Below are 23,645 nucleotides of genomic sequence, written 5' to 3'. Positions count from 1 at the left end.
GAAAGGAGGGTTGATGACCCTCGGCGTTTTCATCCTAGCAGGTGTCACTGCAGAGACTATCTGCCCCTCGCTCAGCTTTGCCACACTTCCTGTGGCAGCCACTGGAGGGCGGTCTGCACAGGATGTGGGGAACTGGCCTGATAGAGCCTGAGGCTGGTAAACCCCCTTTGGGCGCTGAGAAATGCTTGAGCTGTTCAGAGGATGGGAAGAGGAGACAAACATTTCATGGTGGCTGGGGAATGAGACCTTGCCCAGCCTTCCAGCTGTCTGCCACCACACAGCCCTGCCGCTCCTTCCCCATCACCCTGTCCCCGCAGACTGGCAGATAAAGCAGCGACAGCCCTGATCCTGCAGCCCTTGTGCTGTCCGACCTCCCACGGGCTTGACTGGGAGCTTGGAGCATGTGAAGGCAGCGGGATGAGGGCTGGTTGTTAGGCAGGCTCAGGTTCTAAGATATTGTGGCTTTAAGCAGGGGGAAAATTTGATCCCATTGTCAGAGCCGCGGCTAGGGCCAGGATCCCACTGCAACAGGCTCTCAAGGAATCTGGAGCCAAACAGGACTGAACGGAGAAGGTGGAAATCAGACAGTGTCTCTTTGAGAAGCTGTGCGGAGTTGGGGGGGGAGGAGGAAAGAAAACTGGATTTAACATTTTTTGTTTAATCAGCATTTTGGTTCCTTTCTGTCCAGCTAGCTAATGAGGCACGGCTGCTGGGGTGGGGCCCAGCAGCCGCCAAGGATGAGCTCTTGGCCCTGCCGTATGCCAGCTCTGTGTAAACAGGACATCGGACAGGAACTGAGGGGTTCCATCCAGGAAGAGGAGGGGGCCTGGGCAGGAAATGATGGGAGATGGGACAGGAAGTGGGGCTAGTGTGGAAGGAGCAATCGGCTTTACAAAAACATGGGTGTGTCCCCTGGGGCCCTGAGTGCTATATTCAAGTCTGAAACAGAAGCACAGTGAGGGAGAAAGGCCTTCTGGACTATCCCCAAGGGACGGCCCTGCGGGAGTCTCCAGGGACGCCTCTCTGCACCAGGCACTGGGCAGAATCCCACTGAGATGATTTGATTAGGCATGTTTTGTTATCCCGCTGCGATTGTCCTACAAAGCACTCTGGTACTCCAGCGATGGGCTTACACCGCAACCCAGCTTGACGGGGTGGAATTTGTACACCATTGCGGATTGCACAGCGTGATCAAAGTGCCAGATGAGAGCTGTATTAATAACACGGCAGGGATCCTGGGAGGCCTGCCGGGATGGTGCGCCGCTGAGTCTCTGAGACGCAGCAGGAGTCCCCCTGTGCTAGCCCCACCCTACACCGCTCGACGTTGCTTTCCCAAGCACAGCGCTCTGGCGCAGCTGCAGAGCCTGGCCGTGGAGCTGAAGGCAGTTGAAGCTGATCACGTTAAATTCAGTGAGGCCAGCTGAAGGAAAGCAAAGCAATGCTAACGGTCTGATCCTGAGCGGTGCTGAGCACCCGTATCCCGGTCAGTGATTGGTCTCTGAACTCTCAGAGCACCCACACCTCCGATCGGAGTCCCCGTGCGGGGATGGCACTCGGCACGTCTCAGGTTCAGGACCCACATCTCTGCAACTCGGCTGAGCTTTTCCTGCCTGCCTTCCCTTCGCTGATGTCGCATACCAGTACCCAGCCCTTCCAGGGGCCGCTCCAAGTCACGGCTCGTGGCCCATCCAGCACGGAATCAAGTGACGTGGTTCTTGGCATCTCAGGCCCGGTCTACTTGGAAAAGTTTGGCTGGCCTAGCTCTCTTAATGAGAAGTGTGAAAAAATCACACCCCTAACTGCCACAGCTGCAGCAACAACAGCCCCAGTGTAGACACAATTATATCCACAAAAAAGAATCCCTTTGCTGGGACAGGTTATTTTGTTCAGGGATCTGGGATAATCTCTACTGGGGGAAGAAGTCTTTTGCTGTTATAAGTTGCGTCTGCACTAGGAGGGTTTGCTGGTGTAGCTATACCAGCAAACCCTTTCTGGTGTAGATCAGAGCACATGCTACTAAACTGCACCCAGGGCCTTCCCTCAAATCCCAGAGAACACACTGAGCAGCTGTAGACTAGGTTAGCAAGTGCAGACGGGGGGGGGGGAGAGGGGGGAGCAGGAGTGGAATAGAACATGCTGCCACCTGCTGTCTGATTTGGGTAACTAGATTCAAGCCAAACCCTAGGGCTGGGCATTTGGGTTCTGCTGAAACCCAAATAGCTTGGTGGCTGCCCGAGTGTTGATGATGATATTTAGTGAGTTTAACGCCCCGAGGACTGTTTACTGGGCCAGATTAACCCAGGGCCTGGTCTGTTCACTGGATTTCCAACATTTAGGGATGGGAATCAGGCGTAAACATCAGCTCTTGCAATCATTCAGCCCCTAACTAGTCCCCAGAGGCACGACCGAATGCCAGTGAAGAACAAACACAATAGCATGCTAGATTCTGCACACACCTCTTCCAAGCCGAATCCCCAGCAAGGTCTGGGATTGGAAGGACTCGGGCCGACTTCCCTTCGTGTTCTGCAAACAAATACACACCGGCACACGTAACCATGAGCGGGTGGGACTGTATGAAGTCAGTGGAGCTGCCTTGATTTACACCGGCTGGGGATCTGGCCCCACCATCACCAAAGGTTTGCTGACGTGGGGTTCTTTTGCTGAAGTCACATACAGGTTAATCTTTCAGAGAAGGGCACTCTCATGGCATGATGTCATGGTGGGCGTCTGCTATAGACCACCAGACCAGGAGGATGAGGTGGACGAGGCTTTCAGATCACAGGCCCTGGTTCTCCTGGGGGACTTCAATTACCCTGACAACTGCTGGGAGAGCAATACAGCAGTGAACAGACAATCCAGGAAGTTTTTGGAGAGTGTTGGGGACAACTTCCTGGTGCAAGTGCTGGAGGGACCAACTAGGGGCCATGCTCCTCTTGACCTGCTGCTCACAAACAGGGGAGAATTGGTAGGGGAAGTAGAAGTGAGTGGCAACCTGGGCAGCAGTGACCATGAGATGGTTGAGTTCCAGCTCCTGAGAAAAGGAATAAAGGAGAGCAGCAGAATATGGACTCTGCACTTCAGAAAAGTAGACTTTGACTCCCTCAGGGAACTGATGGGCAGGATCCCTTGGGAGGCTAATATGAGGGGGAAAGGAGTCCAGGAGAGCTGGCTGAGCAGCACAGTATTGGGAGGTGGTGAGCAGCTCTCTGTGGAGAAAGAACAGGTTAAGGACTATTTAGAAATGCTGGACATACACAAATCCATGGAACTGGATGCACTGCGTCCGAGGGTGCTGAGGGAGTTGACTGATGTGATTGCAGAGCCCTTGGCCATTATCTTTGAAAACTCGTGGCGATTGGGGGAGGTCCCAGACAATTGGAAAAAGGCAAATATAGTGCCCATCTTTAAAAAAGGGAAGAAGGAGAACCCAGGGAACTACAGACTGGTCAGCCTCACTGCAGTCCCTGGAAAAAATCATGGAGCAGGTCCTCAAGGAATCCATTTTGAAGCACTTGGAGTAGAGGAAGGTGATGAGGAACAGTCAACATGGATTCACCAAGGGCAAGTCATGCCTGACCAACCTGATTGCCTTCTATGATGAGATAACTGGCTCTGTGGCTATGGGAAAGTGGTGGATGTGATATATTTTGACTTTAGCAAAGCTTTTGATATGGCCTCCCACAGTATTCTTGCCAGCAAGTAAAAAAGGTATGGATTGGATGAATGGACAGAAAGCTGGCTAGATCATTGGGTAGTGATCAATGGCTCCATGTCTAGTTGGCAGCTGGTATCAAGTGGAGTGCCCCTGTGGTTGGTCCTAGATACATTGAGATATACCTATCTCATAGAGCTTGAAGGGACCTTGAAAGGTCATTGAGTCCAGCCCCCTGCCTTCACTAGCAGGACTAAGTACTCATTTTGCCCCAGATCCCTAAGTGGCCCCCTCAAGGACTGAACTCACAACCCTGGGTTTAGCAGGCCAATGCTTAAACTACTGAGCTATCCCTCCCCCCTATATTTTGTTCAACATCTTTATTAATGATCTGGACAATGGGATAGATTGCACCCTCAGCAAGTTCACAGATGACACTAAGCTGTGGGGAGAGGTAGATATGCTGGAGGGTAGGGATAGGATACAGAGTAACCTAGACAAATTGGAGGATTGGGCCAAAAGAAATCTGATTAGGTTCAACAAGAACAAGTGCTGAGTCCTGCACTTAGGACTGAAGAATCCCATGCACTGCTACAGGCTGGGGACCAACTGGCTAAGCAGCAGTTCTGCAGCAAAGGACCTGAAGATTACAGTGGATGAGAAGCTGGATATGAGTCAGCAGTGTGCCCTTGTTGCCAAGAAAGCTAACAGCATATTGGGCTGCATTAGTAGGAGCATTGCCAGCAGATCGAGGGAAGTGATTATTCCCCTCTATTCGGCACTGGTGAGGCCACATCTGGAGTACTGTGTCCAGTTTTGGTCCCCCCACTACAGAAGGGATGAGGACAAATTGGAGAGAGTCCAGCGGAGGGCAACAAAAATGATCGGGGGCTGGGGCACATGACTTACGACGAGAGGCTGAGGGCACTGGGGTTATTTAGTCTGCAGAAGAGAAGAGTGAGCGGGGTTTTGATAGCAGCCTTCAACTACCTGAAGGGCGTTCCAAAGAGGATGGTGCTCGGCTGTTCTCAGTAGTGGGAGATGACAGAACAAGGAGCAATGGTCTCAAGTTGCAGTGCGGGAGGTCTAGGTTGGATAGTAGGAAACACTGTTTCACTAGGAGGGTGGTGAAGCACTGGAATGAGTTACCTAGGGAGGTGGTGGAATCTCCACCTTAGAGGTTTTTAAGGCCCGTCTTGACAAAGCCCTGGCTGGGATGATTTATTTGGGGTTGGTCCTGCTTTGAGCAGGGGGTTAGACTAGATGACCTCCTGAGGTCTCTTCCAACCCTAATCTTCTATGATTCTGTGGCTACAGTCCTCACGGCAAGTACGCAGCAAGGACCCCTCTGGCTGCTGGTATTTTTAAGAGGACTATGCAAAATAACTGTGTGGCCCAAAATCAGACAGAGGGTTGAATGTCTTCCCAACTGGTCCGTCCGCCAGACCTGCTTTCCAGGTATCAGTCTTAGTTCTCAGGTTTCTGAACTGCTCTCCTCTCCGTCCCCAGTAGATGGTGTCATTCTAGTACAAATACCTCTTAGTCCCGCCTTCGTAGGAGGAGATTAAGTAACTCAGATTTTAAAATGAGCAATGGGAGATCCCTAGGTTTGCTCAGACCAGTCTGTCTGACCTGGGCGTTCCCAGTGCCTAGAACTTCACCTCTTACAGTGGCTCACCTTTGTTTATTTGGAATAAACGAACTATCCCTGAACGCAATATCTGCTCTGCACGTGTTCAGCTAGCTCAGGAACAAACCCTGTTCCGTACCAGCCAGGCTAAGTGACACGAGCTGCAGCCACTCAAACCACACCATTTCCGTGTGTCCACACTAGGGAGTTGCACAGACAGAAGTGATTCGATTTTGGAACCTCCTGAGGGCGAGCTCAGTCTGGAGGCCAGCCCCTGTTCAGTGAACTGAGAGTTCAGTTCCCTGGGGGAGACACAGGTTGAATGAACCACCTATGGGGCTCCAGCGAATGCCTGGCAGCTCTGGAGCCATGGGGGCTGGAGTGCCTGCGGCCCCTGACCCCTCTTCTTTCTCATGGAAACAGGCCCTTGCTCTCCTGAAGATTCATCTGGGAGAAGGGCGAGAGTGAAATTGCTCAAGGCCCCAAGCCCATGGGGCCAGCTGGAGGCCCTGAGCCTGCATGAGAGGCAGGGCTCCCACATGTCCCGCTCTGAGGCCTGGCTCCTGCTTTGTGTGTCTTGCAGTATCACGGTGAAGGATCTGAAGGCCATGCTGCCCCAGGTGAACTACCGGGTGCCCAATATGAGGTTCCTGGGACAAGCTTGTGGTAAGAACACTCCCGCGGTCTCCTCCTCCCCCCCTTTATCTCTCCTTTTCTGACCCATCCTTTATAGACAAGGCCTCTAGAATGGGATGGGGGGGAAGCCAGTAGAGATTTGTAGAACCAACCAGAACCAACTCTGAAGTCCTATAGAATCGACCTTCCTGTGGGGAGGGAGGTGTTGAGCTGCCCTATAGAATTGAACAGGGACTTCCCCCAGCTATAGAATTCTATAGGATGGGCAGTGAAGCCAAGAGAAAGGGTCTCCTGCTCCATTCAGTCCCATTGGCTTTTCCTCTAAGGGTTATCTCCTGCCCATTCCCGAGTCTCTGTTTGCCAGAAGCTGGGAATGGGCGACAGGGGATGGATCACTTGATGATTCCCTGTTCTGTTCATTCCCTCTGGGGCACCTGGCATTGGCCACTGTCAGAGACAGGACACTGGGCTAGATGGACCTTTGGTCTGACCCAGTGTGGCCATTCTTATGTTCTCTTATGTTCCCTTTCCTTTGCTATGTGTTTGAGGGGTGTCTTCAGTCAATTAACATTAACGAGCAGCTGATGCCGCCTGGGCAAGTGGTCTCTCTGGAAGCCCCTCTGCTCCTGGCCTGTACTGGATTATCTGTACCTTCCTCCTGCACTCCCTGTTACTAAGGGACAGTTACAGGAAAACACAGGATCGTAGTCCATTCCTAGAGCTGGCCAATCACATTTGCTGCTCATTCCCCATCCAACGATTCCAACCTCCCCTCCAAATAATCCGGCCAGCCCATCTCTAGACATGAGGCAGGATTACAATATTGGCTCAGAATGTAGCACTGCATCCTGGGACCTGGAATCCCCAGGGACTGCCCGACGGTTGCTGCAGGCCACATTGTAGATCTCCCTGGGCTCCGCATGGCCCACGGACTTGACTCAAGCTGCCCCCAGCTGGAGCGGTACAGCATGGGAATCCCGCTGGAGCCAATGCTTTCAGCCAGAGGCCTTTGTTCCCCATCTTCTGCACCAGGGGCTTGAAGTCTTCCTAGATCCTTCAGCCCTGGGGTCTGCTGCCTCCCGTTCCATTCTCACCAGGTTCTGTCTCTCTCCTTCCTCCCGACAGGAAGTGGAAGCCAGGAGCGACATGGCCTTCACCCACTTCACTCACTTCTACAAAAATCTAATGTTCGATGCTCAGAAATCGGTAAGAAGTTGGGGCCCTCGGTGACTCTGCCTAGCCTGGGGTGACCCTGCAGCTGGGCCCAGCCCCGGGGATGGGAAAGGAAGGCCAGAGTGGGGTCATGGTGCTGCCCGTCACTATTAATGGACATTTCTCCAGCACTCTAAATGTACTTGGCATGCCACAGGAGAGAGCCCCCCAGAACTGGCTGAGTGGGGGGCTTTGTTGTAGGGACAGGAGATGGGGAAGACCATCTAGAGTGAGTCAGTGAGGGGAGGCTGCTGCCAGTGCAGCAGGTCCCAGGGGCAGCTCAGATTCCTGCCACAGGCCCTGAGATGCCTTGTGCCTGATGCTTTCCAAGACTCTAGACAAAGGCCCCCTGGGCCTCCTCCTCCAGTCCCCATCCAGCCTGCAGGTGGCACCTTCTCCGCTGGCTAACCTGCCCGTGTCCCCCCTTTGCATTCCAGGTCATCGAGCAGCTGGAGCTCTCCTTCCCCTTGCGGTGAGTACCAAAGATCCCCCCTTGTCAGATCCAGCCCGAGCCCCGGGTGGGGCACCGGCCTGCTGGTCAGCCTGGCTCACTGTGTGTGTGTGAGAACGAGACTCAGAGCCAAGAGGTCTCTTCACAAGTCTGCTCCCACCGCAGCACACAGAGGGGACCACTGGGCACCCACACTCTGCTTGTCCCTGCTCCCAGAGATGGGGACAGTGAAGCTGAGCCCGGGACACAATGGGCTGGTACATGACTCTGACCCTATTAGATCCCCAAAGAACGGGCAGGACTCTACTCTCGGACACAGTGATTAAACCAGAATGACTCCAGGGCAATGACTGGGGTGCTCGGGTTAATGCTGTCACTGAGATCAGCGTCTGGGGAGGTAGCTGTGGGTCAAGACTCGGGCATGTCACCAGCACTGTGTGTGGGGAGCCCAGGGCTGGGGTACCGGGGGGCTGCGGGTTAGAACTGAGGGGCACTGGCAGAGCTGTGTGTGGGGAGCCCAGGGCTGGGATACCGGGGGGGCTGCGGGTTAGAACTGAGGGGCACTGGCAGAGCTGTGTGTGGGGAGCCCAGGGCTGGGGTACCGGGGGGCTGCGGGTTAGAACTGAGGGGCACTGGCAGAGCTGTGTGTGGGGAGCCCAGGGCTGGGCTACCGGGGGGGCTGCGGGTTAGAACTGAGGGGCACTGGCAGAGCTGTGTGTGGGAAGCCCAGGGCTGGGGTAGCAGGGGGCTGCAGGTTAGAACTGAGGGGCACTGGCAGAGCTGTGTGTGGGGAGCCCAGGCTGGGGTAGCGGGGCTGCGGGTTAGTACTGAGGGCACTGGCAGAGCTGTGTGTGGGAGCCCAGGGCTGGGGTAGCAGGGGCTGCGGGTTAGAACTGAGGGGCACTGGCAGAGCTGTGTGTGGGGAGCCCAGGGCTGGGGTAGCGGGGGCTGCGGGTTAGAACTGAGGGGCACTGGCAGAGCTGTGTGTGGGAGCCCAGGGCTGGGGTAACAGGGGCTGCAGGTTAGAACTGAGGGGCACTGGCAGAGCTGTGTGTGGGAGCCCAGGGCTGGGGTAGTGGGGCTGCGGGTTAGAACTGAGGGGCACTGGCAGAGGTGTGTGGGGAGCCCAGAGCTGGGGTAGCAGGGGGCTGCAGGTCGAGATTGAGGGGCATCAGCAGATCTGAGTCAGGGGAGCCCTGAGCTGGAGTAATAGGGGCAGGCGAGTGCAAGTCAGGTTCATTGGAAAAGCTGTGAGGATGTGGGGGAAGAGCTGGAATAGTGGAGGGACTAAGGGGACTAGGTATCTGTATGGGGGAGATACACTCAGTGCCTGACTCGTTTGGTGGGGGGAGACTGGCATATCCGGCTTGCACACCCTCCCATTGACCGGCTCCCTGCCCCTCCCCAGGAACGTTGACCGGGCGGAGCTGTGCCAGATTACACTGTACGACTTCCAGAAGTTCCTGCAGCACGACCAGAAGGTATCCGCTAAGGCGCACGTCCAATACCCTGTCATAGCTGAGGGACTGCGAGCCCTTCTGCCAGGCACCGCTTGGCATGCAGTGGATGATAGCAGAAATTCTCATGACTGCCGCTGGTCTGAGAGAGCGTCTGGCTACCTCAAAGCCAGCCCAGGCTGCTAGTAACCTAAAGTCATGCTCATCCAATGGCTGTCCAGCCGGTGGATCTCTCTCCTCTTCCCGATAGACCATGAGACCCAACACCACGGAAGCTGGCATCCTCTGCTGGCAGTCTCAGCAGAGAGGCCATGGGATAAAGGGGCCATGGTGGTCTCCCGGGAAGGGCAGCGTGTGCCCAGCTGTGGCAGAGAGAAAGCTACGATGGGTGGGGGAAGCTGAAGCCTGACAAATTCAGACCAGAAAGAAGGTGCCTGTTTTTAACAGCAGGGTGATTAACCATCAGAACAGCTCATGCTGAGCTGCGAAGGAGAATCCATCACAGGCCAGGTCAGTCTGGAGGTACAGTGATGGGTGGGGGTGGGGAGTATATGCTCCCTGTGCATAGCTAGAGGTCGTGAGTCTCCTGGGCCCTGAGTCCAGTCAGCTTCCATCTGTCTGAAGGCTCTTGATCTTGCAGATCTGAGATTCCCATCATGGTTTCACCTCCAAACCTTCGGTGCAGTTCCCCCCCTAAAGCTGCCTTCTGCGCTCTCTGCCCTAGGAGCCCTGGGCCAGTGACATCGGCAAGGTGCGGGAGTACATGTGTGGCTACCTCAGGGACCCCTTCAGTGACATGGCAGAACCCTTCTTCCAGCTGGATGAGGTAGGGGAATATGTACCCTGGATCCCAGCCCATCCTCCTGCCTCAGCCATCTCCTTAGCAACTCCATGAGCTCTGCCCACCAGCGGAGCTCAGACTCCCACCTGGGGCGATAAAGTCTCTAGATTAGTTAGGGTTTGTTGAATTGGTGCACACGGATGTAGGTGTATTTATAACAATGTACACTTCAGACTGGAGGTTAGGATGGGCCATGCCAGATCAGACCAAGGGGGCTTATAGACTGCTGTCCCAGCCTCCATTGATGACCAATGCCTGAGGCTTAAAAGGACGCAATAAACCACCCATCTGGCTAGTGGACAGTGCTGCACATTTGGGGATTGATATTCCTTCCTGACCCTTCCAGGTGATTTCCTTGTGCCCTGAAGCATCAGGTTTGAATTATCCTTGTTTAAGGGGCACAGCTACAGATTGGCTCCAAAATCCACCTCCATCAGGTGACTGTGTGCAGGTGCAGCAGTGAATTCCACAGGTGATTGCACTACATGTATTTAGACAGGCCAGTTGTATTGAAAGAGAGAACCCCTCCCCCTCACATTTTGGAAAAGTCCACATTCCAGACCCTGTGTCTGAAGCCCATCTCTAGCTGTACTCACTGGACTGTGTTCCTCAGCTCGTCCTCTGCTGCTGGCAGGTCTTCTCCACCAACTTCTCTCCCTTTCCCAACTCCTGTTAGTGCTTTGGCCCCACACCCATCTCTCCCCTTTGCCTGGGGTGACCCCCGGTGTCCTGGAGCCTGACCCGCCTTGTGTTGCTCTAACCAGCTTTCCTTCTGTCCTCAGTTTCTGACGTACCTGTTCTCCAGGGAAAACATGGTCATGGACGCCAAGTACGAGCGGGTGGTCCCAGAGGAGATGAACTACCCGCTGTCCCACTACTGGATCTCCTCCTCCCACAATACGTAAGAGCTTGGGGTCAGCCCACCGACAAAGGGCCCCCAGCATGGTGGGGCGAAGATAAAGCGGCACAGGGCTGGGGTATCAGGGGCTGAGCGAACGGGTGCCTCCCACTGCAGCCCTAGGAGCCATTCTGCAGACTTGGGGAGCCACTAGTCTGGTGTTTGAGCTCCAGAAGGGCTCTGGCCTGCGATGCAATAGTGACCGGGGAGGGGATTTCCTAGCCTCCCCTGGGAGTTCTGCAGGGATTGCCCCACTTCTCTGTCCATCTAGGACATGGGATTCCTGGACATTTCCTTGTAAGCAGGGACTGGAAAACATGGGCCAGTGTCTCGGCTGGGCTAAACCAGCAACTCCATTGGCTTCAATGGAGCTCTGCTCATTTACACCAGCCGGGGATCTGGCCCATTGACCCCAATGGAGCTCTGCCCATTTACACCAGCCGGGGATCTGGCCCATTGACTCCAATGCAGCTCTGCCCATTTACACCAGCCGGGGATCTGGCCCATTGATGCCAATGGAGCTCTTCTGATTTACACCAGCTGGGGATCTGGCCCATTGACTCCAACGGAGCTCTTCTGATTTACACCAACCGGGGATCTGGCCCATTGACTCCAACGGAGCTCTGCTGATTTACATCAGCTGGGTATCTGGCCCATTGACTCCAGTGGAACTCTGCTGATTTACACCAGCCGGGGATCTGTCCCATTGACTCCAATGGAGCGCTGCCCATTTACACCAGCCAGGGATCTGTCCCATTGACTCCAGTGGAGCTCTGCTGATTTACACCAGCCAGGGATCTGGCCCATTGACTCCAATGGAGCTCTGCCCATTTACACCAGCCAGGGATCTGGCCCATTGACCCCAATGGAGCTCTGCCCATTTACACCAGCCGGGGATCTGGCCCATTGGCTCCAATGGTGCTCTGCTGATTTACACCAGCTGAGGATCTGGCCTGTTGACTCCAACGGAGCTCTGCCCATTTACACCAGCCGTGGATCTGGCCCATTGGCTCCAATGGAGCTCTGCCCATTTACACCAGCTGTGGGCCTGGCCCATTGACACCAACGGAGCTCTGCCCATTTACAGCAATGCAGCTCTGCCCAGTTACACCAGCCAGGGATCTGGCTCATTGACACCAATGGAGCTCTGCCCATTTACACTAGCCGGGGATCTGGCCCATTGGCTCCAATGGAGCTCTGCCCATTTACACCAGCCAGGGATCTGGCCCATTGACTCCAATGGAGCTCTGCCCATTTACACTAGCTGGGGATCCGGCCCATTGGCTCCAATGGAGCTCTGCCCATTTACACCAGCCAGGGATCTGTCCCATTGACTCCAATGGAGCTCTGCCCATTTACACCAGCTGGGGATCTGTCCCATTGACTCCAACGGAGCTCTGCTGATTTACACCAGCCAGGGATCTGGCCCATTGACTCCAACAGAGCTCTGCCCATTTACACCAGCCGGGGATCTGGCCCATTGACTCCAACGGAGCTCTGCTGATTTACACCAGCCGGGGATCTGGCCCATTGACTCCAATGGAGCTCTGCCCATTTACACCAACTGGGGATCTGGCCCATTGGCTCCAATGGAGCTCTGCTGATTTACACCAGCTGTGGGCCTGGCCCTGTGGCTTTGGGCCTCGGATGTGTCTCCCGAGCCCAGGCGGCACTGGCAGGAGCAGGGGTTCCACGGGACGGCAGACACTGACATCTGATGGGCTCCAGGCCTTGGGTTCAGAGCGAGGTGCCCTTGAAACAGCAAGGCCCTGCCTGCACTAAGCTCCCAGGCATGGCAAGGAACCAGGCAGCTCCCCTGGCACGCCGTCTGTGGCTGGCACCAACTGCAGTGGCTGCTCCCTGAGATGGACTGGGAGCCACATGATTTGCAGCTGCACCACTTCCTCCAGCCCTCCCGGTCGCACCCCCAGGCCCTGCAGTCTGGCCCCACTCCAGGCGCTGCTGGTGATTCAGAGGCCCTCTCGCTCTCTTTGCAGGTATCTGACTGGGGACCAGTTCTCCAGTGAGTCCTCGCTGGAAGCCTACGCTCGCTGCCTCCGGATGGGCTGCCGCTGCATAGAGCGTGAGTGAGCTGAACCTTGCCGGGGGCCGAGCTGCTGTCAGCGGCTGTGAGCTGGTCCGACTGCATGAGCTGAGTAGCATGAGTAGCGCTCAGTGACTGGGTGGGGGGCTGCCAAAGGGCAGCAGGAAATGGCACTGGTGCCACCCCTCCCCCCACAAGTTACCATTGCAGTCAGCATCCTTTGGGGGAATCTCTAAAACCAAGTTCCTGACCACTCCCCAAAACTCCCTCGGCACTTCGGACAAATGTGTGGGTCTGAGCCCAGGGCCTCGGCCGCATCCTGTGAGGGGTAGTTCCTTTAAATTGCCCCCACTTTTCTGTCTTACACTTCGGAGTCAAACAGCTGCCCCGTCTCACCCCAGATGTGGCTACAGCAATTCTTGGTGAATCGTTCTGGGATCCTTCCGGTGCCCTGGAAACATGAGATGTTATGCTTGGATCGTTGTCCTCTGGGGCAACCTGGGGAGAAGTTTAAAATCCACCAGATGCAGGAATCACCAGCTGAGGTTCTCTGGCCTGTGCTGTGCAGGAGGTCATACCAGATGGTCGCAATGGTCCCTTCAGGCCTTGGGATCTACGACCCAATGGGAACTCAGCTGAGGATCGTTCAGTCCACCTGGTGAACCCTTGCGATCTTGCCGTCCCTTCATATCAATGGCAGGCAGACCCCCATCCAACCCCACAGCCTCTTTCACTAGCTCAGTCCCATTTGACCCTGCTAACTGAGATAACAGCATGTGCTGTTATCTGGCGTCTCAGAGGTGAATGCCAGTGTGTTTTCTACCCCTTTGTCCCCCCCTGAAGTGCCCATGTACTGGTGCGACAATGAAGTGTGCACAGCTCCACAATGACGCTTGGGGACGATGCATGTGAGTGGCCATGGGCTCTAGAGGTGGTGCTGTCCATTCCACTCTGTGCAGAAAAGGAGGGAGCTAGGACATGGTCCCTCGGGAACGTGTGTGGGGTACGGGGATAAATGCTCACACACGTGGGGGGAGTGTTAACAACTCAACGATCTCTGCCCTCAGTGGACTGTTGGGATGGTCCAGACGACCTGCCAATCATCTACCACGGACACACACTCACCTCCAAAATCAAATTCCTGGATGTCCTGCACACCATCAAGGAACACGCCTTCGTGACCTCTGAGTAAGGACCACCCCACTGCACTACAGGGGCTTTGTCGCCCCTTTGCTGCTTAGGAACTGCTAAAGGGCATGGAGCTTGTCACATGTAATGAGACTGTGGAACTCATGGCCACAGGAAGCCAATGAGGCCTTGAACTTAGCAGGATTCAAAAAGGGATTGGACATTTATATGGATAACAAGAATGTCCAGAGTTCGCATAGTTAGGGGTAACAATGATTGTGGAAACCTCCTGCTTCAGGGCTTAAGCCAGTCTGCAACTATTAGAGACCAGGGTGAAACCTGTTTAACCATGTGTGGCAGCCAGATATTCCCTGTTGATCCTGGTCAGCACTCGCTGGTTCTGTATTTATCGTGAGAACCTGTTGCTGGGTCTGGGCATGTTCCCTGCCGCACTGCCCATTCCAAGGCGTGGATACATTCCCTGCAGCGCACTCCCAGGTTGAGTGTGTCACGCCCTGATTTACTGAGTGTTCCCCAGCTTCGAGGGTTCTGCCCTAATCCAGCTTTCCCTACACCAAGGTCTTTACCAGATTGTCCCATGGAGCTCTGAGTTCCTGTTAGCCCCTTTGGGGCTCTACCCTATTAGTTTTGCCCCTGGCTACACTAGGAGCAGGCGCGTGATCTGGAGCCTTTTCTCGATTGCTATTCTGAATGATCTGGCCTTTCCTTCCCCCCCCCGCACCAGGTTCCCCATCATCCTCTCCATCGAGGACCACTGCAGCATCGTCCAGCAGAGGAACATGGCCTCCCACTTCAAGAAGGTCTTTGGGGACATGCTGCTCACCAAGCCAGTGGACATCAACGCCGATGAGTTGCCTTCCCCCACCCAGCTCAAGAAGAAAATCCTCATCAAGGTGCAGCACTTAGGGCCTGTCCTCTCCCCTTTCCCCCAGTCCTTCTCTGATACTGTCCAGAGGGGGGCGGTACAAGAACTGTCCGCACCAGCCTTGCCCTGGTGTGGGCAGGGGTAGCTCGTGGGAGAGCCCTATAGTTTGGGGGTTACAGGAACATACTGGGGTGAGCTTTCTCCGCCTCCAGCTCTAAAGTACAAAGATGCATGGGAATCTCCCTCCCAGATGAAACCTAACCACCAGCCCTGGCCACTCACAGTCATTTAAGTCGTTTTTGCTCCCAGAACAGACTCCTTTGCCCACGGTACCGTGAACCCAAACAGCAGCAGCATTGGGCCAGGAGAACCAGGAAGTGAAACCAGTTGTAAACAGGGAGTGAAACTGACCAGTCATTTCACTGCCCCGGCTGAGTGATGTTACACATCCACCATGGCAGACAGGACACAGGCTCAGGTGCTGGTAGCACAGGTCAAGGGTCAGTCTAACTGTGTGAGTTCTCCTCTCTCTTGTTTGCTCTCTCGCTCCCTAGCACAAGAAGCTGGTGGAAGGGAACCTTTACGAAGAAGTCTCCACGGCCAGTTACTCGGAGAATGACATCAGCAACTCCATCAAGAATGGCATCCTGTACCTTGAGGACCCCATTGACCATGTGAGAGCCTCGCCCAGGCTTCGGTCTCCCTTTCCAGAACTAACAGCCAAGGGAAGGGGCTATAGACTGCACGTGGAACCAGGAACTGAGCCTCACGGTGCAGGCTGGAATACCAATGCTTGGATTCCAGCAGTGGGGAAGGAGGTATCACAGTCCCATCCCCTCCATGGGTCATTAGAAGGGCTTGAACCCTGGACCTTCATCACAGACCTCCGCCATGTAAGCTAAAGGAGGGACTCCGCTCCCCATTAGCAGTAATAGGCTGGTATCCTCTAGTGGACTACTCACTGGAGTGGAAACACAACACAAGTTCTGGCCATGGGTTACTGGGGCATCAGCAAGAAGCATGGGGTGAACTCACATGCCTGCAATGCAAGCAGCTGTGATCTCTGGCAGGTGCTGACATCCTTGGCCACCTCCCTGCCCTGTACCCACTCCCCGGCTTCCTTGCTGCCTGGTTCTGATGCTCCTTTCTCCTCGGCAGACCTGGAGCCCACATTACTTTGTGCTGACAAGCAACAAGATCTATTACTCCGAGGAGACGTCCCGCTACCAGTCCAACGAGGATGAGGAAGAGGTGGAACAAAAAGAGGTGTGTTTGTGGGGAGAAAAGGTGTGGCTTGGGGGGCAGACAGTGCTTCAGAGACCTTCAGGATTCACCTACAGAGCCACCCAAGTACCTGCAGCTGCATGTACCCCTTTGGGTTGTGCTTCTGCCCCAGCTCACCAGCTAAGGAGGGTTAGACCAGGTCAATGCTTGGAGAGGAGCTGGCCAAGAAGAGCCCAGGTGCTAGTATTAGTTACCCAGCAGAGGGGTGCCCTTCACCGATAGTGCTAAACCAATGGTGTTAGGGGCACAGATGTGTGTTTTTGTAAGAGATGCAGAACCAAGGTCCTGACCACTCCTGGCCATTAAATATCCCACTTCACTTTTCACAAGGCACGGTATTAACCTCAGGGTCCTGCTCAGATTCCGGTTGGGGCTATTAACTTTTGCCGACTAGATCCCCAGGCAGGTTCAGTGGGACATGAGAACCTTCACTACCTGCCCTAAACTGTTGGGCAGCATTGTTGTGCGCTGTTAGACTGCTGCTGTGCTCCACCCCAGAGGTGGCCAAAGTGATTAAGGACATGACACCAAACCCACTGTCTCTCTTTCCTTCTCTCTCTCCCCCCTGAATTTCTCTGGTCTCTCCCTGCCCCGCCCGTCTCGTCCTCGGGCTCTGCACCTCTCCAGGAGTTTAACAACAACGAGCTGCACTTCAGCGAGAAGTGGTTTCACGGGAAGCTGGGCGGGGGGCGTGACGGGCGCCAGATTGCTGAGAAGCTGCTGCACGAGTACTGCACCGAGACGGGTGGGAAGGACGGCACCTTCCTGGTGCGGGAGAGCGAGACCTTTGTGGGAGATTACACCCTCTCCTTCTGGTAGGAGCCTCCTGCGGTGACCTCCGTACTGGGGCACAGGATCTCCTCTGCCTCCGGCACCAGTGATCCCCTCACATTGGGGACTCAGTTTCCCTTCAGTCCTAGGTGGTAGCGGTGGAAAGCTGCTACCATCTGATGACAGCAGCCATCTCTGTGAAACAAGCTGGTGGGCCTCAGTCCGGTTCCTACTGGACCAGTCTCGGGAGCCACCAGAAGGGGCGTTGATCCTCTCCCTCATTGGCAGCCTAACAGCGAGGCTGAGACCTGAATAGATCCCGGAGACTGGGCTCCCCAGAGGCGGCCTGTCAGGGTGGGGTCGGGGAGGGACGCTTGCCCTGCTGCTATCCCAGTTATGTGGCTCTACCGAGGGCTGCGGTTCCCAGGCCTGTCCGCAACATCATTCCCCAGCCCCAGGATGGCTGATGATCAGTGCTTCTCGGGGCATGGTGATGGCCTCCCAGTGCGGCTCAGGATTACAGACCGCGCTCCCATTGACTTCAGAGAGGCTTCTGCCTGAGTTAGGGCCTAGGGGTCTGGCCTTTATAGATTCCACGTGGGAAAGCCCCAGTGAGGGGGAGGTGGGCTGACCCAAAGCCCTGAGCCAATGTAAAGGACCACAGCCATATACCTGCAGCTCCCACCTGCATCAGCCAGGAGCAAGCAGCCAAACCACACGCCCCCACCGCTGCTGGATTGAAAATAGCACCATTAGCTGTGAGCGACCAGCTGGAATAGTTGCCTACACCATCCACTAGGGGACAACATGGTGACACTGTCTAAGCCAGTGTCTTGCTCCAACATCCCTGTATGGATGGCCCGGCTAGGGTGACCAGATGTCCCTATTTTATAGGGACAGTCTCGAAATTTGGGGCTTTTTCTCATATAGGCCCCTATTACCCCCCCACCCCGTCCCGATTTTTCACACTTGATGTCTGGTCACCCTATGTCCGACTGGCTGGCTGCTATCTCAGTATCGAGCGGAACCGAAGCCCAGCTCCAACCCCCGAATGTTGGGAGTCTCGAGCCAAACCTCGCATTGTGACTTGGGATGTTCGTTGCTGTCCGGTCATCTCCCCACACCCCGCCAGGACTGGTGCAAAGGGTTGCCCTTCCCCCCCATCCACTGTGCGCCGGTTTGGGCAGCTGCAGGGAGACGTGGTTTGTGCTTGACCCTGCCGATCCCTTCTTGTCCCCGCTGCAGGCGGTCCAGCCGAGTCCAGCATTGCCGTATCCACTCCCGGCAGGAAGCCGGCACCACCAAGTTCTACCTGACGGACAACCTGGTGTTCGACAGCCTCTACAGCCTGATCTGCCACTACCGCGAGGTGCCGCTGCGGTGCAATGAGTTTGAGATGAGGCTCACAGACCCCGTGCCGCAGCCCAACGCCCACGAGAGCAAAGAGTAAGTGTGTCACCTCTCCTCCCTTTCCCCTCTCCCCTTTGTTCTGCTCCTCTCCCTGTCCTTCCGGCCCTTGGTCGTCTCCACACAGCGCCTCTCTCCTCTTTGCCTCGCTTTTCTCCCCGCCTCTCCAGCGAGCACCCTCTGCTGAACCATGCAGCCCGGATCCAGCACCCCCTGCCGGAGATGAGGTGTCACTGGGGCTGCACTTCCTCTTTGACTGAGGCGATGTCGCCAGTGGAACTATTCTGTTATGAGAGGGGGAGCCGTGTTAGTCTGGATCTGTAAAAGCAGCAAAGAGTCCTGTGGCATCTTATAGACTAACAGCCGTATGGGCGCATGAGCTTTCGTGGGTGAAAACCCAGTGGCATGCACCAAACGACGTGGGTATACACCCACGAAAGCTCATGCTCCAAAACGCCTGTTAGTCTATAAGGTGCCACAGGATTCTTTGCTGCTATTCTGTTATGGGGTGTCAGTGAGGCACCACATCGAGCTCTGGGGCAGGAGCCTGGATGGGGGGAGATTCTGGCCTATAGCCCTAGCAGTGGCTATTTTTTTGTAGAGGAAATGACCCCCGCAAGTCCCAGGGAACTAGGTGTTCCCTCAGTCTGCTTATTTCCTGGGGATACCCATGGGGAACAGGGGTTTCATGTGTAAATAATCTCAGGCCACATATAGCCAAGACTGTGATCGCCGGCAGAACAGCACACGGGCAGCATGGGGAGTGCACACATCCATGGGCGTGCATCCGCACGTTTGAGCAGACCTGATTCCTAGTGCAATAGATACACACACGAGAGCAGGTCTCACACCTAGACACTCAGCCGGTACATTAATACAGGCAAGAGATCAGATGTCTCCCTGGGGCCCCTGGAGGGTGGAGAGCCAGAACTGGACTCCCATGCTCTAGAACAGGGGTGGCCAACCTGAGCCTGAGAAGGAGCCAGAATTTACCAATGTACATTGACAAAGAGCCACAGTAATACGTCAGCAGCCCCCCATCAGCTCCACCTCACACACTCCCAGCACCTCCCACCTACCAGCCGTCCTGCCAATCAGCGCCTCCCTCTCCCTTCCTGCACCTCCTGGTCAGCTGTTTCATGGCGTGCAGGAGGCTCTGAGGGGAGTGGGAGGAGCGAGGGCACGGCAGGCTAAGGGGAGGGGGCGGGAAGGGGTGGAGTGAGGGCAGGGCCTGTGGCAGAGCCAGGGGTTGAGCCCCCCCCAGCCCATTGGAAAGTTGGCGCCTGTAGTTCCAGCCCTGGAGTCGGTGCCTGTACAAGGAGCCGCATATTAACTTCTGAAGAGCCGCACATGGCTCTGGAGCCACAGGTTGGCCACCCCTGGACTAGGAGATTGAAGAGAGTCGGCCCCTCTCTCATTTGCTGAGTCAATGCCATGGCACAGGGTCTAGATGATGCATTGATCCTGCTGTGTGTTCTTTCCTGGCCCAGGTGGTACCATGCCAACCTGTCCCGCCTGCAGGCCGAGCACATGCTGATGAGGGTGCCCCGGGACGGAGCCTTCCTGCTGCGCAAACGCAGCGAGCCCAACTCCTATGCTATCTCCTTCAGGTGAGTGCGAGCTGCCCAGGGTCGAGCTGGCCAGTCGGCCAAACCCGTCACTGGGGCCTGAGCTGAGAAGCAGCAGACTTGTTTCCTTGTTGACCCGCTGGACTCAAAGGCTACAGTGTGCAGCCATTGCTGTCTCTCCTCCCAGCCCTGTGCCCTGCCATGTGCTTGCACGTGATTTTCTCCAGTCTCATTAGCTGAGCACAGTTGGGCTGGATGGGTTCTGGGACGGGGACCTTCAAGGAAAGCTGCTGCTGCAGGAAGCTGTGTTGATAAGTCGCTAGGGGTCCTCTTCCCTTCCCTCAGGACTGGCTGAGTTTGTCTACACCGCAGTTAGACACCCCTGGCTGGCCCATGCCAGCTGACTCGGGCTGTTAATTGCAGTGTAGACATTCTGGGACCCTCCCACCTCGCAGGGCACCAACCCAAGCCTGAACATCTATGCTGCAATTAAACAGCCCCGCCCGCCCGTGTCAGCTGGCATGGGCCAGCCACGGGTGTCTAACTGCAGGGTAAACATACCGGGCGTGCTGTGGGTAACTCGCTGCTGTGCTGGGGCTGCTGCTCAGTACTGACCGATGACACAGCGTGCTGCTGGGAGGCAGTCGTGCCGTCTTGTAGATTGCATGGAAAAGTGAGCTCTTGCTCTAGTCAGTAGATACCCCCGTGGAACTTACTGTGAGTCAGAATATTACCCCAGTGTCCTGGGTGCATTCCCACTGGGGAGAAACCTCCCACGATAAGCCACTTGGACACGGGGATCGTCTTCGTTCCTTTCCTGAACCGCTGTGCAGAGCTGCTGTGTGCTGTTCCCCAATTGCTGCCGTCCACCCCAGAGGTGGCTGCATCTCCGGGTGGGTGAAATGATTCCCCTCTGCAGTTTGTAAAAACAGAAGGCACGTCCCCCCTCCCCCGCCTCCCCAGCCAGCCCCTCCTCATGTGCCCTTTGGGCTGTGTTGGTAACAGAGCGGAGGGCAAGATCAAGCATTGCCGCATCCAGCAGGAGGGCCGGCTCTTCATGCTGGGCAGCTCCGCCGAGTTCGAGAGCCTGGTGGATCTGGTGAGCTACTACGAGAAGCACCCGCTCTACCGCAAGATGAAACTCCGCTACCCCATCAACGAGGAGACGCTGGAGAAGATGGGCACCGCTGTGAGTCCTGGGGGGCAGGGGAATCCCACGGCGGGCATCGGGGAAGAGGGGCAATGCAGCTGGGCAGTGTGGTAAATATGGGGGGGCTGTATGGCCACCCCACAGAATCTTGGAAAAGCCAAACATGGCTGCATCCTGGGGTTCCTAAACTTTGCTCAGGGGGTGCATTGGCAAGTTGCCCAGAGTCCCAGGGACTGGCTAATCAGATTGCCGGTGCTCTAATCCTTATGCAGAGGTGCAGCAAGTGCAGACTACATCTCCCAGCATGCAGTGCTCTGGCTTGATCCCAGGGCCACTCTGGAGGTTGTAATCAAGGTGTGACACACAGGAGTGCGGGGAAGAGACAGATCTTTCCAGACTGACCCCAGTTGCCTGACATAGCCTAGGGGTACGAAAGGGAATGCCCCATCCCATGACAGGGGGAGCTCCCAGCCCGCTGTCTAGTGCTCCATGAAGGAATGTTCTATTCACATCTCCTCTTTTCTAGTGGGGATGTACACAGGTCCCTTCCTCTCCCCCAGGAGAGGGGGAAGGGGGGAAGCTTGTGGGCTTGCCTCCCATGTTACCGCTGCCTCCTGTCCTTTGCAGGAGCTGGACTATGGAGCCCTGTATGAAGTGCGAACCCCTCACTTCTACGTGGAGGCCAACAAGATGCCAATGGCCAGGGTAAGAGAGCCTGGGCCGGGGACTCCCCCCAGGGCTGCGTGGCACAGGGAGGGCAGGAGGAGGGGGAGAGGGATTCACGTGGTGCCTGGGAACTGGGTGATACTTTGTTCCGACTTGCTGCCCGTTCAAGAAGTGTCTGGGACTCCCAGCAGTCACCCAGCCATCCTGGGAACTGCAGCCTGCGTATCCCGTCATTCTGTGCCCCTGGCATCCACCCCCGGCTGCAGACCCAGGCGTCTGACACTCAGCGTTCACTTGAAAGGGTTATGTTGGATCCCTTCTCTGTCGGACCGGTGAGCCCTGCAGAGCCGGTGCGGCTTGGAGCGCGAGAGCAGGGGTCTATTCCAGCTCACCCGCAGAACTGTTACAGTAGCGGAGCTCCGACGGCAGAATCTTTAGTTGGTGATGCAGGGACCAGAAAGACCCAGCCTGACTCTCAGATCCTGGGCAGCGTTTTCAGCACTAGTAGCTAGAAAAAACAGCTCTTTATGTATCAGCAGCGCGGGCTGGATCTGGTGTCAGTGAGAGAATAAACATGGAGCCCCCTGGGGGCACTTATCGAATCACTTTTCAAGGCACCACTGCACCTTAAACTTCCCCTCCCAACAAGTGAACCCTTGGGCCGAGACCAAACACGGGACGCGTTAGCCCAAAGGGAGCTCTTCGCTGGTTATATTCAAAACCGTTTGCAACCTTGAAAAGGAAATCGGACTTTTCTGCTGCCGTAGATGGCAGTGACGCAGAGTCTGTGCGTTAGACCAGGAGACTGCAGTGAAGACCTGGAGATGTTTCAGAATCTCCCCTGCTCTCTTGGCAGGTCTGTAAGCCAGAGCAGCTGCCACCTTAGGGCCTGAATCTGCCTCCCATACTCCCTACGCAGTCCCAATGGGAACTGTGGCAGGTCAGGCCCTTGATGATTATCCCAACAAGGAGCAGGGCACGGCAGGCATGCCATCAGAGCGGCCGGCAGAGACTCCCGGCTCCCACTCTGCCCACACTCAAGCTTTGTCCTTCTCTTCCCCCAAACCTGTCTGGAGAGACAGTGGAAAAACCTTTGACGTGCCCCTAGAAGAGCTGTGGAAATCTGTGGTTCTCTGTCTCTGCCAGCAGCACAGATGCTTCTGTCTGGACACAGGGGATTGGGTTGACAATATGGCTGCTTCCAGCTGCATCATCGCCCATCTAAATTGTTTATTGACACTCATGATATATATATTGAGAGAGTCCTCAGTTACCTGAGATCAAGGCCTGGGGAGCTATTTTATATTCCTTTGCAGTTTTTCTTCTGCAGCGTTCCCTGCCCAGGAATGCTGGGCTCGTAACTGCTAAGGCTAGTGTGTGTCTGCTCTGCTCCCCAGTGTACGGTGAAGGCCCTCTACGATTACAAAGCCCAGCGGGAAGACGAGCTCTCGTTCTGCAAACAGGCCATCATCCACAACGTGGACAAGCAGGATGGAGGCTGGTGAGTTCTCCCTCCCGTCCGGTCAGGGGTCCACTCCTCTCCTGGCACTGCCTGGCTGTCCCGGAGGAGGGGGTCCCCTGCCTAGAAAGGGCGTTCTTATCAGATCACGGTGGGGCCAGGGTGCTGTGGAGTCAAGAAGAAAGGCCACAGCTCAGGATAACACGAGGTGTCTGATGTTGCTTTGTCTGATTGCTCTGGGGAGACACTCCTCTCCCAAGGACTTTCCTCTGCTCATGAGCAGCTGGGTGTCTCCTTGTTGGCTCAGTCCTGGCCGGCTCACCACCCAAATTACTGACACTGGGGGCCTGTCGGGAGATCCCCCTTTTTCTCATGGGGGCCATCTGCGTCCTGGCCTGCGGGGCTAGGCCCCGAGCAGGGGCTCTTTCACCAGAGCTGAAAGGACACCAGTGGTGTAACCCACATGCCACAAGCGGCCCCAGATGCTCTCTACCAGCAAGGTGGA

The 23,645-nt window shown here is 55.7% G+C and overlaps 1 protein-coding gene across 1 annotated transcript in view; it reads left to right on the top strand.

Moving 5' to 3' along the window:
• Positions 1-5,930: 5,930 nt before the first annotated feature.
• Positions 5,931-23,645, top strand: part of LOC120395123 (1-phosphatidylinositol 4,5-bisphosphate phosphodiesterase gamma-1-like) — a 31,849-nt gene continuing 14,134 nt past the window's right edge. Inside the window, exons 1-17 of the mRNA XM_039519294.1 lie at positions 5,931-5,948; positions 7,044-7,124; positions 7,568-7,602; positions 8,990-9,062; positions 9,763-9,864; positions 10,662-10,780; positions 12,775-12,860; positions 13,889-14,009; positions 14,695-14,863; positions 15,390-15,509; positions 15,994-16,101; positions 16,747-16,934; positions 18,136-18,336; positions 19,788-19,907; positions 20,871-21,054; positions 21,643-21,720; positions 23,079-23,182. Coding sequence (XP_039375228.1) covers positions 7,065-7,124; positions 7,568-7,602; positions 8,990-9,062; positions 9,763-9,864; positions 10,662-10,780; positions 12,775-12,860; positions 13,889-14,009; positions 14,695-14,863; positions 15,390-15,509; positions 15,994-16,101; positions 16,747-16,934; positions 18,136-18,336; positions 19,788-19,907; positions 20,871-21,054; positions 21,643-21,720; positions 23,079-23,182 — 1,868 coding nt within the window. The 5' untranslated portion in view covers positions 5,931-5,948; positions 7,044-7,064. The remainder of the gene's footprint in view (positions 5,949-7,043; positions 7,125-7,567; positions 7,603-8,989; positions 9,063-9,762; positions 9,865-10,661; positions 10,781-12,774; positions 12,861-13,888; positions 14,010-14,694; positions 14,864-15,389; positions 15,510-15,993; positions 16,102-16,746; positions 16,935-18,135; positions 18,337-19,787; positions 19,908-20,870; positions 21,055-21,642; positions 21,721-23,078; positions 23,183-23,645) is intronic.

The sequence above is a fragment of the Mauremys reevesii genome, unplaced genomic scaffold (genome assembly GCF_016161935.1).
Source record: "Mauremys reevesii isolate NIE-2019 unplaced genomic scaffold, ASM1616193v1 Contig96, whole genome shotgun sequence".
NCBI lineage: Eukaryota > Metazoa > Chordata > Testudines > Geoemydidae > Mauremys > Mauremys reevesii.
This window is presented reverse-complemented; position numbering and strand designations above follow the sequence as displayed.